The sequence below is a fragment of the Taudactylus pleione genome, unplaced genomic scaffold (assembly GCF_031769625.1).
Source record: "Taudactylus pleione unplaced genomic scaffold, aTauple2 ptg000624l, whole genome shotgun sequence".
NCBI classification, from domain to species: domain Eukaryota; kingdom Metazoa; phylum Chordata; class Amphibia; order Anura; family Myobatrachidae; genus Taudactylus; species Taudactylus pleione.
Window position 1 is genome coordinate 1,106,437 of NW_028285026.1, and position 20,490 is coordinate 1,126,926.

General features: G+C 47.1%; 1 protein-coding gene across 1 annotated transcript; it reads right to left on the reverse strand.

Annotated features, from left to right (window-relative positions):
* Positions 1–4,428: 4,428 nt before the first annotated feature.
* GHRL (ghrelin and obestatin prepropeptide) lies at positions 4,429–16,982 on the reverse strand. The gene is made up of 4 exons (XM_088454632.1): positions 16,869–16,982; positions 13,039–13,149; positions 5,210–5,321; positions 4,429–4,451 (listed from the first exon to the last, which is right to left on the reverse strand). Exons 1-4 carry the CDS (start codon positions 16,980–16,982, stop codon positions 4,429–4,431), a joined length of 360 nt encoding a protein of 119 aa, XP_088310758.1.
* Between the last annotated feature and the right edge of the window lie 3,508 nt (positions 16,983–20,490).

Sequence of the window (20,490 nt, forward strand, 5' to 3'; positions counted from 1 at the left end):
CAGGGGTGTTCCTAACGGGGTGCGCCCACATGCTGAAACACGATCTGGACTTGGAGAAGGCACGTTTACAGGGGTGCGCCCTGTTTTATCGGTGGGCGATAAATACATTTTCTCCTAGCAAAAATACTTTAATTTTGTGGCATCAAGAGTTGTCGTATAGTTTTAGCGAGATGCCTGTTTACACAGGGCCGCAACTAGGGGGGGGGGCTAGAGGTGCACCGGGTGCCGGAATGCAGGGGGTGAAAAAGGGATGACTCACGGTGGCTTGGGGGCTGGAGAGTCAGAAAACGGCCATCCAAAAATGGCCGCCGCCAAGGAGAATACAGATGCTAGAGGTCCTTACTGGACCTCTAGTGTCTGTTAGGCCAGCGCAAGTGCTGGGAGAAGATGCTGAAAGCTGCATCTTCTCCCGTGAAACTCCCTGGCAACGAGCATAAACCCCATGGCAACGAGCATTTAACCCCTGGCAATGAGCATGAATCCCCCTGGCAACGAGCATGAAACCCCCTGGCAACGAGCATTTAACCCCTGGCAATGAGCATGAATCCCCCTGGCAACGAGCATGGAACCCCTGACAATGAGCAGGTAATTTTAAAGTAATTAGAAGCTTTACTGTGGGGCATAAAATGGTGTCGGGCAAATATGTAAGTGGCACTTTGGTAATAGGCATTACAGTGTGTGGCATAATGTGTAATGGGCATTATTGTGTGTGTGGAATAATGTAAGTCACTATACTAGTGCACTGCCTTATGGAGGAGCAAGGACAAAATCCAGGTACGGGAAGGGAGGGGTCGCAAAATTGCTACCTTGCACCGGGTGACAGATATCCTAGTTTCGGCCCTGGTTTACATCTACCAGACGCGCTTCACACAGAAATACGCATTTCGACAAAATTTCCACATGTAAATAAAGACAGTCCTAATGTCACAAACAAATAAATTAGTCTAAATCCAACAATTTTCTTATGAGAAAATGCTAAAGTTAAAATTAATTAAAGTTATAAAATGGAAAGTACAATAGGCCTTGTATTGATTTGTTAAGTAAAAACCTGCAAATTATTGATTTTGAATTGATTTTATGAGTGCAGTACCGAGCTCCACAATTTGGGGGAGCTCCTGTTGATGTGCAAGGCAGATAGGTATATTTAGCAAACAAAGTTTTGTGGCTTTGCTTTTTTTTTTTAATGTATTTAACGAATACTATTTCAAGACAGCATGTAGGAATATTAACAAGTACATATAATAAAGTCTGCTCCTGACTCTACCTGGATAGTGGGGCTTCAGCTGAGCTCTGTTCATTCACTTTCATATTATTGGTGTGATGGGGCCAGAATACTTTGAATGGTGGCCCTAGGGAGTTTTGTCAGGTTGGGCTGATTGCCACCGTGTTGGATACCATCATGTATGAAGTTGCACTTTGAGAGTTAACTGCACTCCAATCTGGTGTCCCCAATTTTGGAGGGTATCCGTGCCACCACCAGTCTCCTCCCCCGCCACTTGGAGACGCCTGTACTTCTCTGTAGTGTAGTAGTAAGTCTCTGTGGGTTACCCTAGCTAATTCCTCCGCACTATTACTGGGCCCAATGACAGGACAGCCCAGAGCTGGTCAGAGTGTTAGCTCTAATCTGCTAGTCACAGGGCATAGGCAGGATCTTAGCAGGACATTTATTTCCCAATAGCGGTTACCACTTAAAGGTAATGATACTACATACATTTACATGGTCATCTAGCAGCCCCATGCTGGAAGGGAATATGGGCTTTTTAACCTGTCTTAACTGATTCACTTGTCTATCACAAGGATCATTTGGGCTCATGCTCTTTTATTGTACACTACCTGGAGTACCCGGCATTGCCCAGTATTTTAAGAATGTTTGTTTACACATCATCCTCCAACCAACCTCTCCTTAGCTTAGGCAGGCCTCACGAAAAGTGTGACAAACTTCCCCATCAACAGTCCTAAGGTCTTCGAAGGAAGTAGGACCTGTAACGGTGTAAAGCAAATTGCGGAGATAGAAGCATTCAAAATTTGTCGGATGTACAGTGTAAACATGGCCAAGAGCTTCTGTTGCTCTGATATCAGGATGACCATCTACAACGACTTCCTGTTTTCTGCGCATAAAAACTTTTCAAGAAGCATTCCATGTGTAATATTTTGGAATCTCACAGTACAGCAGGGTCCTTGCAAAGTCATCATTTTGACACAGTTCGAAGAAAGAAGTCAATGTTGTTACGTAATTTGTTATAGTCGGCTGAAAATGCTGGGAAAGCCTGCTAAAGCTCTCTTCGATAATAAACATTAAGATCATGACAAAACATGACAACACAAAACGCTTGCTCCGAGGCCCTACCAATATGCCGTGAAAAAATAGATAAGCTAAATCCTTTTCTAATTTCGTACCTGACCTGTAGAGGGCAAATGCTAGGCAAAAATTGAGTTTTTTAAATTAATTAAAAATTAACTGTAATTTCGATTTCAAATTTTTTTTAGTTGCCTTTGCCGTGTTTTAATACGCTCGTATGTAAAATTTCACGATCTTGGCTTGTAAACTGTGGATTTGAATAGGAAGGCAGAAGGACAAGTTTTCACTTTTCCATTGGTTAATAGAATACCCACAAGTATCTTTTTGAACAGAAGAGACAATACAGCTGACCGACACTTCTTGGCCATTATGACCGACAGCTAGCGCATAAAGTCATTTCCTCCTAGAGGCCTCAGTACTTTGGCTGCTTGTTAATGTGTGCTTCATAGTGAATACTGTTGTGCTATCCTGTTACCCTGCTCGGCTATTCCACTAAAACATGCTCTGTGCAGTCCTGATATCATGTAGGGCAGTCCTGCTAATCTGCATTGTGCAATTCTGTTTTCCTGCTGCATACTCCTGCTAAATCTGCACTGTGCTATCCTGCTGGGTAATCCTGCACTGTGCAATTCTGTTTTCCTGCTGCATACTCCTGCTAAATCTGCACTGTGCTATCCTGCTAAACCTGCACTGTGCAATCCTGTTATCATGCTGGGCAATCCTGGTATCCTGCTGTGCAAATCTGCCAATTGCACTGAGTAATCGTGCTGATCTGTCCTATGCAATTCTGATATTTGATGGGGAGATAGAAGCATTCAAAATTTGTCGGATGTACAGTGTAAACACGGCCAAGAGCTTCTGTTGCTCTAATACCAGAATGACCATCTACAGCGACTCCCTGTTTTCTGCACATAAAAACTTTTTGAGAAGCATTCCATAGGTAATATTTTGGCAGCTCACAGTACAGCAGGGTCCTTGCAAAGTCATCATTTTGACACTGTTCGAAGAAAGATGTCAATGTTGTTGCGTCATTTGGTATAGTCAGAGAGCTGAGAACTCATACCCATATGCCATGAAAAAAATTGTAGATAAGCTAATTCCTTTTCTAATTCCGGACCTGACCTGTAGAGGGCGAATGCTATGCAAAAATTGTGGTTTTTTAAATTAATTAAAAATGAACAGTAATTAATTTCGATTTCAAATTTTTTAGTTGCCTCTGCCATGTTTTAATACGCTCGAATGTAAAATTTCACGATCTTGACTTGTAAACTGTGGATTTGTATAGAAAGACAGAAGGACAAATTTTCACTTTTATATAGTAGATTATTTGTAATCCACTCGCTCCATCTCTACCCTGGTGCTACTAGTTCTGAGCTGGGAGATAAATATGCCACCCCAACTGACTGCCAGATCTTCCGCCCTGCAGTCTAATGCCACCTCCAGGCTGAATATCGCTCCAGTAAGCTGGCCACCAAGTCTCCTCGCTAACACTACTGGATCCCTCAGAGCCCCAGTGCAGATCTTTGTCTCTGGGATTCAGAGGAAAAACTTCCTATTTCTGATGATAATAGTTTTCCAGGGCTGATAAATCCGGTGCTACGGGAAGGGGCTCTGGTCAAGGTGCTTCTGATTCCTGCCTGAAAAACTCCAGAGACCGGCAACCACAGCACCACCAGCCCTGCTCCTAACTTCTCAGCTACTGTGGGGGTCTCTTCAGTTCTTTCTCCCATTCCCAGCATTCAGGAACAGAGAAGACTGCAAGATACTGCTGCAACGCTCCAGACCCAAAGGACCAAGGATGGCTCTTGTTGACCTGTTGTATTAGATGAGGACCTTTGGTGCTCATGGAGATGAATGAAGGCCTGGCCACATGACAAAGTATTTCAGGAAATGGCAGTGAGTGTTGACAATGAATATAATTTACAGAATAACAGGTGTGATCCTCAGAAACCACAAGATCCAGTTTCTTGCTTGTAAACATCTACTTTATTTCACAGTAATATACTAATAACAGTGACTAGTGGGATGGGTAGGAAGCGGGGCCCGGGGTGGGACGGGTAGGAAGCGGCACTGGGGTAGGAAGCAGCACTGTGGAGGGATGAGTTTTAGGCTTCATCCTCTCTTTGTAGCTATTCATCCTTTTCCTCTGTATCTGGAGAGAAAACAGACAACACAGTTAGACGACAGCTGACACCTAAACCTGACTCGCCCTCACCAGGTCCCTCATAGAGTACTGCAGCATCTTATCCTTGTATTTGTCTGTTCCTCTAATCACATACATGAAATGATATAACGGGATGTAGTTATGAGACCGGCGGCCGCAATGCCGCCAGTCTAAATCCCGATGGGGGAAGCCCGACAAGGTACTTAAGATAGGCGTTGAAATACCGACGCCTATCTTAATCCCGACACCGGAATCCAGAAGGACGCCAGTCCGAACGAGGTAAATCCGGGTCGCCCTCACTGTTAGCCGCGGGGGGAGGGATAGGTTTAGGTAACACAGTGGGTTTAGCGGTAGGTTTTGGGGTGGGGAGGGTTAGGTTTTGGCACGAAGGGGGGAGACTGGCTCAGGCACTAACAGGGAGGGTTATGGTGCGAGATGGGGAGGGTTAGGGGGAGAAGGAGGGAGGGTAAGTATACTTACCCGACACCTGTCGAGATACCAACCATTGGGATGCCGCTGTCGTTATTGTGACAGGAGGCATCCCGACAGCCAGCATTACATACCCATTCCGATATAACGAGCTGCATGATAATAAAGTCACTTAGTTCATAATTGTCCTATTCAGGCCATATAAAGAAATGGGTTACCATTACACTATCTGCCGAAATGCTGGTTGTAGCCTAGGGAATTGCACACAACATAATGAGACTCCTGGGACCCAGAACACCAGTCACTTATATTTATACCTTGAGAGGAACCGAGAGAGAGGAACCCAAACAGGATATCCTGTACGGCGGCTTTCTGCTGCTGCAATTGTTCCTGCGTCAGTTTCAGATTAATATCCAGGGGAATTTTCACCTGAAACGTAGAACATTTGAGGGATTCTGATAAGCTGCTCGAGCAATTAAGGTTTGGTTAGTTGTGACTAAATTGTAATAACCTATTTCCATTTATGTGGCCTAACCCTAAATCAGGTCAGCTGATAGCCGCAGTCTGTCTTGTCGGTGTTGTGATCAGAACTTTGTGCTTTTCTACTTCAGGGTCCATAGGGTATCCACAGGATACCTTGGGTATAGGCGATGGCAGACATCCAGGCACCACAGAGTTAAATTTTCAGCCTCCCAGGATGCACTGGGGTCCCTCTCCTATACCCCGAGCCTCAGGCCACTCAGTTTTCGTAGGTGCCTGGCCGGACCAGTCGCACCGTACAGAGGGGGGTCTTTTTAAGGCCCCTGAATATTTCTTCGCAGCTGTGGCTGCACAACTAGAGTGCTCCAGCATAGGACAGTCAGTATTAACGTCCATGCTGTCACTCCTACACCCCGCCGGTACCAGAACGCCGGTACCGATCCGGGGATGCTGGTAAGTAGCTGGGGTCACAGCTAGCAGTGATCCCCGGCTACCTGGACTGTGGCAGGATGTACGGGGAACAAGGTAAGCGGCGGGGTCCCGCGGTGGGCACCCGCCGGTAACACAGTCCTGTTTGGTCCCCAGGCAGGGGGCTCCCTGGGGACCGGCTGCGCGTGGGGCCTTCCACTAGACCACCAGGGACAGCGGGCCGCAGCATGTGCGGTACAGCGCAGCGTCCCAGGGGTTAATAGCACGCCAGGGGAGAACGCCTTCCCTGTCTCACAGCCGGCGTCTCCCCCGCTGCACAGTGCCATTCCACAGCGGTCTGAGCGGGCTGTGTCAGCGCTCCTCCCCCGGGCCCTGCCTTCTCTCTGCTCCTCAGTGGCCATTTTCTCACTACATGTGCTGGGGATGGCAAACGCTGCTGGAAGCTGATACAGATGCCATTGCGGTCCGGGTCCCCCGCATACCTCTCCTTCAGTTAAGGTCAGTGTATGCAGCACTGTTTCCTACCAGGCTCTGGTCTGTGTAGTTGATCGCAGTGCTTGTAATGCAGGATGTTATCTGTGCATTGTATGTGACTTAAATGCTAGCGCTGTTTGCCTGTACTTTCATTTCTGACTGTCAGCCTTTTCCTATCCCTGTTCTTCTGCTACAGCCCTTGCGGTGCGGTGTCGCAGGGTGTTTATTACCTCGCAGTAAACGTGTTTTTTCTGTGTGGGAGGTCACATACGCTCCGTTCACACTCCTCATGTCGGAAAGTGAACGAGGATATCCTCTTCCAGCTATAATGTACTGATATCATGTACAGTTAGCGGAGGGATATGTAGACACTGAGGGTTTATGGAGGGCATGTTGTATTATATATCACGCCCCATTTCTGTCACTGTGCCTGCACAAAAAAAAGGGGACCGCCCTCGGCTGGCTAAGATGCTTACAGCCTTTGTGGGCAATGCCCCCTGCGTTTCCCCATAGGGGTTATCGCAGCCTGTGGTGGTCTCATCACATGCAGGGGTCCCTGGACAGTTGATGGTACCCCAGTGTATCCTGTTTTTCGCCCCCCCAGGTCTCGCAGGAGCCTGTGTGGGTGAATTTATTGTCCAAATGGTATACCACCTAATGGACGTTTTACAGGGGGAGTCACCATTTCGGCCTTCTAAACGGCCTTTCGGGTCTCAGACGGGTAAAGACATGACGTCTGATGACGGTGACATTATTGACTTTTTCAGACACGAGCCCCTTAGTGCAAAGGAGGCGTAGTCTGGGTCTAAAGTCTATATACCTGGCCTTCTACGGGCAGTCCGTGCGGCTTTGGTTATTACATATCCCCCGTGGCTAAATCCAAATATGCCTTCTTTAAGGATAAGGGTGTTGCCACTGTAATTCCTCTATCTGGTCAGGTGGATCATTTAGAGGAGGCGTGGAAATTCCGGGTAAGCGGTTCCAGCCTCAAAAACGGTTGACCTTTTGCATACCCCTTTTGCGGATAATTACATTTCCGAATGGGAGTTACCTTTACGGGTAGATTCTCATGTTACACGCCTAGTGAGGAGTGCTACGTTGCCCATGCCCTCCAGGTCCTCTTTGAAGGAGGTTCCAGATTGCAAGGTGCAAATATATCTAAAATCCAATATTCCCTTGCTGGAGGGGCTTCCAGGCCGGCTATGGCCGTGTGCTGGGGGGCCAGAGCCATGGAACACTGAGTAGGTAACTGGATCTCTGCACACTGACTCTCCAGCAGAGCAGGTGGATAGTGGCAAATTCTCAGAGACTTTGCCACGTTCATAATGAGACGGTCTTACATATAGCCTACTCCTTTCCAGAATCTCCTCGGCAGCAGTAGCGGCTTGCCGCTCCCTGTGGTTGGGCTCTTGGAAAGCGGACGCAGATTCCATTTGGAATGCTTTGCCTTTTACGGGGCAAGTCCTGTTTGGCCCTCGTCTGGATGCAATTGTGGCCCTGCAGACAGCAGCTACGTCTGCATGTCTGCCATCGGCTACAGTCCCATCAGGGTCTGGGACTTTGTCTTTTCGGCCCTGTGAGGCCAGGGTAAGTCTAAAATACAGCTTTCCAAGACAGTCAGTAGCCAGGAAATCTGCTCAGCCATAAGAACAGGCTTGGAGTACAAGACGTCCTACTCCCAAGTTGGACTATAAGCCTTCAGCCTCACGGGACGGGCCTCTCCAGTTCGCCCAGTGCTGGTGTCTGACCACCACGGACACTGGGGTAAGAGAAGTATTTTCTTGAAGGTATGTCCTCTCTTCCCGGTAAAAGCCTCCCAGACGGTTTTTCGTTACAGGTCTTCTGTCAATTCAGGACAAGGCCCTGTAATTTTTGAGGGTGTTACACTCTATGCTCCAGGCAGGAGTTATAGTACCTATTCCGTTGCCCCAAAGGGGAACGAGGTATTACTCCATCCTCTTTCTGGTACAGACACCCAATGGGGCTTACCAGGACATTCTCAACCTCGAATCCTTCAACAAATTCTTAAGGGTTCCTCGGTTCGGGAGGGGGACCCTGCATTCCATCATTCAATGGAGCCTGGGAATTTTGTGGTGTCGTTGGATATATTCAGGGTGACTACCTGAATATCCCTCTTTTCTTAGCACACCAGTGTTTTCCTCAGGTTTGCAGTGGTCGATAAGCGTTTCCAGTTTCTGGCATTGCCCCTTGGTCTGGCCCCGCGCCTCACGGCTCCTGTTGTTACCACGGTCTCCAGAGATACTTCAGTGCCATATGCAACGGACAATATCTGTGTTGCTACGTTAGGGCTGACTGATAAACTGGAAATGGTCCTCTCTGATTCTTCACAGAGGATGCTCCATATCCCAACATCTGAGGATCTTTGTGATTGAGGAAAAGATCGCTGCATTACAGGCAAAGGTACGCAGTTGCCTGCAGAGTCGCCGAGTGTCTATTCACTTGGCAATGTGGTTCCTGGGTTCCAGGATGTCGCTGTTCGACATGGTGGAGTACCCAGCTTCACTCTAAAGAACTTGATCCTCTCCGGATGGGATGGGTTGCCCCATAGGATAAAGTCAATAGGCTTTCCCCGGAGGTTTGTCTCTCTCTGGCCTGGTGGCTGCAGAAAGCTCACCTAAACAAGGGGCACCCCCTTTGGGATTGCGGACAGGGTCCTTCTGACGACGGACGCCAGTATCCGTGGCTGGGAAGCAGTGACGGGTCCACACTTGTTCCAGGGCAGGTGGACACCAGTAGTTTTTGCGCTTCCCATAAACATCTGAGAACTCTGAGCAGTATTCAAGGTTCTCCAGCATGCAGGACAGGTCCTCCATGGAAATACCGTGCAGGTACAGTCTGACAACGCCATCATGATGGCTTATGTAAGCCACCTAGGAGGTTCCCGAAGTCAGGCGACACTAACAGTGGTGTCCCGAATTCTGGCTTGGGTGGAAGGCTATATCCCTGCCGCCATCGGCAGTGTTCATTCAGGAATCCTCAGATGGAAAGCAGGCTTTCTCAGCCGTCAAGACGTGCATTCAGGGAAATGTCCTCTTTATCAGGAGGTGTTCAATCTCTGGTGAACAAGTGGAGCCTTTCAGAGATGAGACTCTTCTGATAGACGTAGGTAGGTCCAGTGGACCTTCCAAGTTGTGTACCTCGTCCCTCCGTTATCCCTTCTTCCTTCAGTAATAGCAAGAAGGAGGCACGCTCCTGCTGATAGCTCCAGCGTAGGCCAGATGGCACTATTACTCAGATCTTCGGAGCCTCTCAGTTAACACTCCGAAGCTGTTGCCTCTACGCCCGGACCTGTTGTCTCAGGATCCTGGCTGATACCCAGACCTGGGTTGTCTGTCCTTGACGGTGTGGCAGTGGAGACTGCCCTCTTAAGGTCTAGGAGTTTTTCCAGCTCTATAGTTAACAGGGGCTCTGTCCATGCTAAGAGCTCGGAAGTTTTTATCTGCAAGAATTTACCATTAGGTATGGTATACTTTCTTTCAGGTGTCGCCCTAGAGGCTAGGCTCCTCGGGTATTCCGGATATCCAGAGGTTGGCTTTCCTACAGGTGGGCTTAGATAACGGTCTTCGCTTTGCTTACCTGAAGGTGCAGGTTTCTGCCCTGTTAGTATGGTTTCAGTGTAGGATTGCTACTCTTCCTGATGTCCGCACCTTTGTGCAGGGTGTACATTATATTCAGCATCCCTTTGTTCCACCTGTGGCTCCTTGGGATTTGGCTGTGGTCCTTAGGGCTCTCTGAGGACCGCCATTTGATCCACTGGGCTCAGTGGATTTCAAATGGCTTACGGCTAGGACTGTATTCCTTCTGGCTCTTAATTTGGCCAGTAGGATCTCAGAATGGGAGGTTCTATCATGTAGACCTCCCTTTTTCTCATCTTTCCTAGGAACAGGGCAGTGCTTCCCTTTACTTCCCCAGTCCTGTCTGCTGGTGAGGCCTATTTGGCTGTGGTACGGGCGCTAAGAATTTAAGTTGACCGTACCAGTCCATTTAGGAAATCAGACTCTCGGTTTTGTCCTTTCTGATTTCCATAAAAAGGGTTGGCCTGCCACTACGCTAACTTTGGCAGGATGGATTCACAGGTCTTCCTGTTCCATCCTCTATTAAAGCTCTTCCACTAGGTGATTGGCAGCCACGTGGTCGTCTGTCCATATTTTTGTAAGGTATTATGCTTTTGATACCTTCGCCTCTCAGGATGCTTTCTTTCGGCGGCGGATTCTCCTTACAGCACAGGAGCGTCCCCACCCTTAAAGGATACTGCTTTGGGACATCCCCAAGGTATCCTGTGGATACCCTATGGACCCTGAAGTAGAAAATATGAGATATGGTAAGAACTTACCCTTGTTATCTCTATTTCTACGAAGTCCATAGGGTTCCACAGGACTCCCGCCCTGTCGCACCTGTACTGCAGATGGGCTTTGATCTGGTCACCGGTTTCTCCGTCTCCTTCTGGTGAGAATGTGATTCTTGTGTGTTCCAGACTGTCTTCTCTCTCTTTTTTGCTCCTGCTCCGGCCTATGGCTTGTTACGAAACTGAGTGGCCTGAGGCTCGGGGGCGGGGTATAGGAGAGGGACCCCAGTGCATCCTGGGAGGCTGAAAATTTAACTCTGTGGTGCCTGGATGTCTGCCGCCATCGCCTATACCCAAGGTATCCTGTGGAACCCTATGGACTTCGTAGAAATAGAGATAACAAGGGTAAGTTCTTACCATATCTCATATTTTTGTTTCGCATGCATGAGACAAAATGATTGCGCAAGTGCAGTACAACTGTGTCCTTGCTCATCTAGCCTCCATACGCCACGCAACGCAATATGCCTGGCGTGAGTGAGCGCCAGGTCCCGTGCAACTCTGCTAGTGTTAGACTAATTTTCAGCAGAAAAAGACGCCCAAGTCGCAATGCGATGTGACTAGGATGCACCAGGAGACAGCGCTGATTAATTTTATATGCAACACGTGTCTATTTGTGTACAAGTGTCGCATATTAAATTAATCGGCAGTCTCCTGTTGCGTCCTAGTTACATCGCTTTGCGACTTAAACGCATTTTCATCAAAAATAGACGCAATTAAAGACCGGCGCTAGCAGAGTCTCACGGGATCAGGTGCGCCGAGAGGGGCTATTTGGACTATAATGCCACCCTCAGAAAGGGGTTATCGCTGCTTGGTAAATAGACCCCTAACCTTTTCGTCACTTCTTACAATGGCTGCTGACGTCTGGACACTTCTTGTGTACTGCACGTGTGCAACTGTTTTGTCTTGTGCATGAGGGAAAAAGTGACATTACCTGCAGGTCATGCACGGCCCTAAAGCATCATGCAAGCGCAGTACTTGAAAATTATAAACTTATAAGACTGGACTTGCGCATCCGTGAAAGGCTGATGCCGGGGTAGAAGCTGCAACGCCGGTTCGGAAGACTTACACAGGACCTCTCCGGTGGGGGCAAATTGTTAAAAAAAAAAAGCACAATCACATTCTGTATCGCTGCAAATAGAATGTATTTTAGCCCCTTAGGGGTATATTTACTAAAGTGTGGGTTTTTAGAAGTGGAAATGTTGCCCATAGCAACCAATCAGCTTCTACTTAACATTTATCTAGCACCTTCTAGAAGATAAGAGCTAGAATCTGATTGGTTGCTATGGGCATCATATCTACTTCATACCTGCACCTTAGTAAATATACCCCTCAGTCTTTCTTCCTTCCACTCATCTCAGTAGGACTGAAGGTTTTGAATTGAAATAAACATGAAGGAGATTAAACCACGAGGTGTTTCTCTGTGTGTTGCCTCTTTAATGTGTTGACGTTGTTTACCCTTTTAGATTGAGAATGTTACTTGTGGTTTTCTCCTGTCCTATAGGATTGTCAGGAGAGGAGTTTGTGAAGTTTTAGCTGATGCTAGGCAGATTAAGGGGCTGATTCAGCACGGAACACACGGCTGCGTTCGCACGCACCCGCTAGCTGCGAAAATATGCTAATGAATGCAATCGCACAGCAACCGCAGCAGTATACCAATATCACTGTATAAAGCCGCCCACTTCCCATGACATGCATCCGCAAGTCAGCGAAAACATCGGTAACATCAGGTAACATCGGAACCATTCGCACAGTTGTAGTTGACCTGACCCCACCTCACAAACTGCTAAACTTCCTGTCGCCATCTAGACCTCTGCCAGCGTATACAATCGCAGGGGCTTAATTATGCACGCCCCTGTAACGGTGTTCAAACGCACAGGCACGCCTGCGTTCCGCCAACCACCCTCCCTCTCCACCTCCAAATGGTCACTTCCTGTCAATCACTATGAGATGGGACTGCGTGCTCGCTTTTATCGCTTCCCAATCGATACGGCCGGTTCGCGTGCACACTCACTCTGCGATGCATGCGCAGAGCACAAACATCGATTGGCTGCGTGCGAACACAGCTGTGCGATCCAACCTAAATAGGGCCCTAAGTACCTCTCTGATCTGGTTCACCCTCCCTATTTCTCCGTTGTGTGTGTGAATTTACTGTATTGGTTCAGCTCACTCAAATGAAGTCCACAAGCAACAAGAATGTGGAATAATACCAGGGAGACTCCTTATAATAGGCTTTTCTTTAAGAAGTTGTAGCGCCGTGCCTGTAGTCACAGCATAATAAAAAAAACAGAGTGTCTATAAAAAAAAATCCAAAATTTGGTTTAAACCAGCTAATCCTGACTGTAACTTATCTCATAGACTGTTATGTATGAAATACTACATATAACGCGATATACAGACCCCGATCTCTCTCTTGTCTTCGGGCAGCTCATCCACAAGACTCTCCCAGGGGTCTTCTCCTACCTCTCTGCGATTGATATTGTAGAGCAGCTTTTTGGGGGGTTTCTTGCCCTGCTCAAATAGAACCAAATTAAATTTGCTCTGTTTTTGAGAGTAAATATAATTTACAAAACTCCCTTCTGCGCCACATAAAAAAATATCAGACAGAGGAAGAACTTATCTTCTTCTGTGAGTTCTTTAGATTCCCTATCAGATGAGACTCTTCGCAAATATTTGATACAATGAAAGACAAGTTCCAGGTGGTGGTACATGTGAAAATACAAATGAACACAATCTAGTGCAGCACATTAATAGAAGGTATATTTGTAAATAAAACATCATAAATTAGTAACAAACATTGCTGTAATGAACTGCTAAAATATAGTCCAGAAAAAAATCCAATAAAAAAGTCTTTTTAATCCAAGAATTTCAGAAAAAAATCAGTTTAATGACAGAATAAAATATTCACAAACAGAAAAACCCAAATTGATGAGGGTGGCTTCCTACCAGATTATGGAGTATAAGGGTGCACATAGAAACTGGATAGATGTCTCAAACTCCCGGGAAAGAATCAGCTCCAAATGGGCAGTCCGTCTTCTCCTGGTTTGGTCAGGTATGCCAGTCTCCCTCCTTTCAAGCCTTGTTATTCATTTATGATGTTTTATTTACAAATTATACCTTCTATGAATGTGCTGCACTAGATTGTGTTCATTTTTATATTGACATGTACCACCACCTGGAACTTGTCTTTCATTGTTGCAAATATTTGCGAAGTGTCCCATCTGATAGGGAATCTAAAGAACTCACAGAATAAGATAAGTTCTTCCTCTGTCTGATATTTTTTATGTGGCGCAGAAGGGAGGGTGTCTCTTTCATTCTTTATACAAATTCTTGTGGGTGAGGGTAACACCTTGTAGACACCTACCTTTCAGCTGCCTCAGTGCGCATACCGGAGGGTGCCAATTGTATTTTAATTTACAAAACTATTGTCAGAATTGGCCAAATTTATTCTGCTTTAACATAGGCCTAGATTTAACAAGGAATGAAATACTTCCAATAGGTACATTTGTTCAACAATTCTACATTTTTATTGTAATAGTGACTGTCAGTACACTGTCAGATGCTGTGCCATCTGGGAATCCTTCCTCTGTACCTGACAACTCTCCTGCTGTGCCATCTGGGCAACCGTCCTCTGTACCCAACACCTCCCCTGCTGTGCCCTCTGGGCAACTGTCCTCTGTACCCGACACCTCCCCTGCTGTGCCATCTGGGCATCCTTCCTCTGTACCCGACACCTCTCCTGCTGTGCCATCTGGGCAACTGTCCTCTGTACCCGACACCTCCCTGCTGTGCCATCTGGGCATCCTTCCTCTGTACCCGACACCTCTCCTGCTGTGCCATCTGGGCAACTGTCCTCTGTACCCGACACCTCTCCTGCTGTGCCATCTGGGCAACTGTCCTCTGTACCCAACACCTCCCCTGCTGTGCCATCTGGGCATCCTTCCTCTGTACCTGACAACTCTCCTGCTGTGCCATCTGGGCAACCGTCCTCTGTACCCAACACCTCCCCTGCTGTACCCTCTGGGCAACTGTCCTCTGTACCCGACACCTCCCTGCTGTGCCATCTGGGCATCCTTCCTCTGTACCCGACACCTCTCCTGCTGTGCCATCTGGGCAACTGTCCTCTGTACCCAACACCTCCCCTGCTGTGCCATCTGGGCAACTGTCCTCTGTACCCGACACCTCCCCTGCTGTGCCATCTGGGCATCCTTCCTCTGTACCCGACACCTTTCCTGTTGTGCCATCTGGGCAACTGTCCTCTGTACCCAACACCTCCCTTGCTGTGCCATCTGGGCAACTGTCCTCTGTACCTGACACCTCCCTTGCTGTGCCATCTGGGCATCCATCCTCTGTCCCTGACACCTCCCCTGTTGTGCCATCTGGGCAACTGTCCTCTGTACCTGACACCTCCCCTGCTGTGCCATCTGGGCATCCATCCTCTGTCCCTGACACCTCCCCTGCTGTGCCATCTGGGCAACCTTCCTCTGTCCCTGACACCTCCCCTGCTGTGCCATCTGGGCAACCTTCCTCTGTCCCTGACACCTCCCCTGGTGTACCATTCTGCTGGGATGAGCTCTTACCAGAGCCATGCCCTAGTGAAGAAGGCTCCTTGTTAAATTGCCTCAAAATATCATTCTAAGGGAACTATGTATTAATAATTGTGGTAGTGCCGCAATTATTAAAGATCCGTTTTACAACGCACTTTAATTTTTTTCCCAAACTGACCCAGCTATGTACTAACTGTAACTCACAGGGACAGCGGTAGTGATAACCACTGTCCCTGCGAGTTTCATCCCTGGCACATTGGGGGGAGTCTTTCTTGTTTGATAAAAAGCCCCTAAATCACTGCAATGACCAGTGATATGTAGGGGGATTAATACAATTATTTTTAAACAGGCCCCATAGACTGGTATTGTGTCAATTTCCGCTAACTAATTAGTATCCTGTAAAACAATAATTTCCTGTAACCCTTTAGGACACATATTACAACTCACTGTTGCCTGTGGCTATGTCCATAATGAAATCGCTTCTGCCAACATTATTTTCATTTAATGTGTTCTAGTTGTATTGCTTTGCATAGGGGCTTTGTGGCGGGACAGGCCAATGTAACCAGCAGCGCTATACAGACTGGTGGCAGCAGCACCCTCACCCACCACTCACACCAATGTCACTGTGTGCCCTGTGCACAGACTGCTATGTAACCTCTCCTATTCACCCACCACTCACACCAATGTCACTGTGTGCCCTGTGCACAGACTGCTATGTAACCTCTCCTATTCACCCACCACTCACACCAATGTCACCGTGTGCCCTGTGCACAGACTGCTATGTAACCTATCCTATTCACCCACCACTCACACCAATGTCACTGTGTGCCCTGTGCACAGACTGCTATGTAACCTTTCCTATTCACCCACCACTCACACCAATGTCACTGTGTGCCCTGTGCACAGACTGCTATGTAGCCTATCCTATTCACCCACCACTCACACCAATGTCACTGTGTGCCCTGTGCACAAATGCTATGTAACCTCTCCTATTCACCCACCTCTCACACCAATGTCACTGTGTGCCCTGTGCACAGACTGCTATGTAACCTTTCCTATTCACCCACCTCTCACACCAATGTCACTGTGTGCCCTGTGCATAGACTGCTATGTAACCTCTCCTATTCACCCACCTCTCACACCAATGTCACTGTGTGCCCTGTGCATAGACTGCTATGTAACCTCTCCTATTCACCCACCACTCACACCTATATCACTGTGTGCCCTGTGCACAGACTGCTATGTAACCTATCCTATTCACCCACCACTCACACCAATGTCACTGTGTGCCCTGTGCACAGACTATGTAACCTCTCCTATTCACCCACCTCTCACACTAATGTCACTGTGTGCCCTGTGCACATACTGCTATGTAGCCTATCCTATTCATGTGACCGCAGGCCCAAAGCTCCTCTCCCCCCACCCATTACCGGCTGCGCACATGGTGCCACGCCTATCTCTTGAATTGATGATATCAACACATTTTGTTTTTGTTATTGCTCAGCTTTAACTTGACGGATTGAGCTAAAACAGCTGGTTATTTCTATGAGTTTCCACTAAACAATTATGCAGTTTTCATGAAAATCGGTTCAGTAGTTTTTGCGCTAACTTGGATCAAACAGACAGACACAACGTTCTTATTATATTAGTATAGATAGGATACAATCTTACGTTCCTTCTTACCGTGTTTTTCTGCATATCTGCCGGACTTAGAAAGCTGGATCCAGCCTCAGCCTCCTCCGTCCACAGAAGACAAAACAGGACGACCCCACAGACGGCGACTTTACCCAACATCATAGTTCAGATTCCCTGCGGATCCAACGTATGTCTGTAATGGAAGCGTGTAACACAGCAGTTAAGGTTGTAGCGGCCCTAATCCATAACTAGATCGCCCCTCCGCAGAGCACCCGTTACTTACATGAATAATCTCAGAGGAAAAACTCATCTTTGTTTGGCTTCTCCATATTTATACGAAAGGCTGAATAAGAATCAGATTTATTTGGAATGTCACTTAGAGTGTCACAGTTGTGTCACCTGAGAAACGGAACACGACGGAAATCCATGACCAGGTGAGCCCTTTAATCCAGCACAGATGTCTGTTTGTTCTCCGTACACAACGTTGGAATGCAGCGTTTGGGCCGTGTCAGTGTTCCGCAGTTGGAGATGTTTGTGGTTGGCACTTGTGACCCGAGAGACGTGGCACAGTTACTTTGCAGTCCTTATTTTATTTGCATTTGCGCCATAGTGAGATAATGCTTGCACGATAAGTGCTAATATTCTACTTGAGTGATAGAGATCAGTTTCTGGGGATTTTCTGATATGTTTGCACAGCTCACTCTCATTTCTATGGGAGATGGAGCGTAAACATCTCCTGATGTGAATTTCCACAGCTACACACCTGTCATTCTCTGTCCAGGGCCAATATCCGTAAGAATGCAGCCTATCGATGCAAACCGTGCCGGCGAGGTCAGGGGTGCGATGTGAATTAATAGCCTGCATTGAGATTTTGGTTCAGCCCAAACAATAACTGCCTCTGCTGTGCCTGTCAGTGATATTGTTTTTTTTTTGTTTTTTTTTAAAGCTTATAATTTTTATTGAGTTTTTGAAACACCCCCCCAAACAAAATGACAAAAATTACAATAATATAATAGTAAAGTCGGCAGACACAAAATATAGGGCCTGATTCAGACCCACTCGCAAGCGGCTGTCCGCTCGCAAGTGGGTCGATGGTGTGCACTGCGCATGCGCACGACGGAGGGAGCTCCGTCGTGCGCATGCGCCAGACGCGATGAGCGAAGGACTTTCCTTCGCTCGTTGTGTCTGATCAAAGGGGGCGTGCTGTCGATGTTGATTGACAGCACGCCCCCTTTGGTGGGCATGCCTCCCAGACGGGGGCGTTCCCAAGGGAACGCCTACCGTCAGAAGCTGGCCCACTGACATCACTAGTGATGTCAGTGGCAGTGATTTTGGCTCTGATAGAGCCAAAATCACTCCGGGCCTTGCGGTTGAGAAACTCAACCGCAGGCTCTGGCTCGCAGTGGCGATGGTCGTGATGGTCAAGACCATCGCGGCCATCAACCTGCACGCTCGTATAGGCTGTGGGTGGTGACCCACAGCTATATGAGCGTCCAGGAGGACGCTCCATAATTATGGAGGACGGCCCTCATTCAGAGCGTGCGCTCTGCTCAGAGCGTCCGGCTCTGAATGAGGGCCATAGATCACATAATAACAATCAGATCGAGTGATACATATAGAAAAAACAACAACATAGTAAATAGCAAAAGTATAGACCATATCTATCACAAACCCTACGGATAATGCAACATGGACCCATAGACGCCATCTGGGCCCACGTAATCTAAGACTATATGAGATAGTATGTCTGTTTATATAGCCTATCTAAACAGTAAATAGTCTTCAAAAAATATCACATATCAGGATAAATATACACAGTAAAATTTGAAAAGAAAATGAAAACAATTCCATGCCTGCCAACATATAAATGTAAACAAAATTTAAATAATATATAAATAAACCCCCCCAAAAATCCCAAATCAACCCACCTTAACCCCCCACCCTGTATGACCTAACCCCAATCTAGGTATACCTGGATCCCCGAATCCCCTATCCTACTACAACTAATCTAACTTATCTAAATACCTAAATCCCCCCACCCCCCTCAAAACAAACAAAAAAAATATAACAGGGGCAAAAAAATAGATGACCCTAAGCTAGTGGAAACTAACCCCAACTCACACCAGGCCTCCAAAATAAATTAGGTCACAAAACCCTTCCCCCTTCAGTAAAAAACGAAAAACAAGGATAATAATAGCACTTACTTACCAGAATAAAACCCTTACCACCACCCAGCCCAAATAAAAAAGAGAAAATAATTACACAGGATAATTGACAGGGGCAATATACTAAATGACCATATGTCAAGCTTAACCCGGCTCCCAGACATAAGAAGGAATAAAATTCCTCCCATATTGAAACAAAATAAGGTACATTTGTGACATGAGACTATAGACATTTGAAAGGCATAAAAAATGCGACTAACACATTAGACTGCAGAGTACTAGTCAGGCCAAGCCTCAGAATCTTGCAAAATTTTAAAGAAAAAAAGTTTCGGACCAGCCCATCCGTACACACACAAAAAAAAAATACATATAATACTGAAATGTTGACTCTAGAATCTTCAGCACGTCCTGTAAAGCAAATAGTTGGGCTTTTTGAAGAGGCAACGCAGATTCGAAGTTCCCATATACCGAGAAATCATCGGCCTTGGATGTAATTTCAACCTCTATGGAAGATATGATATATTGAGCCTTTGTGGATAAAATGAGGCCTACAGAGTCAGAGAGGGAGATAATATATTAGCAGAGCAGCCGGCAATGGCGTCAGATGATGTCGGATCAGCACAGGAGTATCACCACCCACCAGAGTGGGAATGCATGTCTCCATAACAGCGAGCCAAGTCTCGGTATACGGTAAGTCATAGCATGGAATAAAAACAACACATCATGCATACTCGCCAGTCGAGCTACGAGCCTCTCCCCAGAATCAACAATAGCAGAAAGGAGACGATCCATAATAATCAAAAATTGGTATATCTACAGAAGGAGATACTAAATAGGTATCAAATTAGGAGATTTGAATAGTACAAAATGTCCAGGAGATTATCCCAAAATATAATATAGGAAGTCTCAGGGGCCAGAAGACCGGGTAATGAGGCAGTGAAGAACCAGAGAATAAGCCACAGCAGCAGACTCAGTTATCGCACTTCTACTCCAGAGAGCATAGGATAAATAGAACAATGGATGTACCTTCAGCCTGGGGATTGTTACCAACACAAAGCAACGCACCAAGATAGCGACCGGAGCCAGGAGTTGCAGGACTGCAAAAGTTCACAGAAAGCCGTAGTTTGCCAGGGACAGGATTTACCACCTATCCAGCTATCCAGAACACAGACCGGGAGGCAGAAACAACCAGCACTGGAGTCAGGAGCCGCCTCAGCCGCTAAAGCTGGATCCAAGATGGCGCCCGCGACGAGGAGTCACTGCAGGAGGAAATTGTCAGCGCCTGTAACTCATCAGCCACAAAAGGCAGGCAGGCCGAAGAGATCCTGGAACGTGGAGAGGTAAGTTCCCAACAGTATTCCAGCGTAAGGTCCAGGCTTATGATCCAGGATGAGTGTAACGGATATTTGGGCCTAGGAGCTAAGGAGTCAGCTTCCTATCACTAGCTCATCCAGACCACGCCCCCGTCAGTGATATTGTTAGTTCGTATTAAAAAGCCATGTTAG

What these genes read in the sequence shown, in the direction of transcription:
- GHRL (XM_088454632.1), bottom strand. Translation starts at nt 16,982, where the DNA reads ATGATGTTGGGTAAAGTCGCCGTCTGTGGGGTCGTCCTGTTTTGTCTT. An exon ending in CAGATATGCAGAAAAACACG is followed by an intron (nt 13,150 to 16,868) that starts GTAAGAAGGAAC and finishes CTATTTGAGCAG; the next exon opens with GGCAAGAAACCCCCCAAAAA. An exon ending in CTCTCTCGGTTCCTCTCAAG is followed by an intron (nt 4,452 to 5,209) that starts GTATAAATATAA and finishes TTTTCTCTCCAG; the next exon opens with ATACAGAGGAAAAGGATGAA.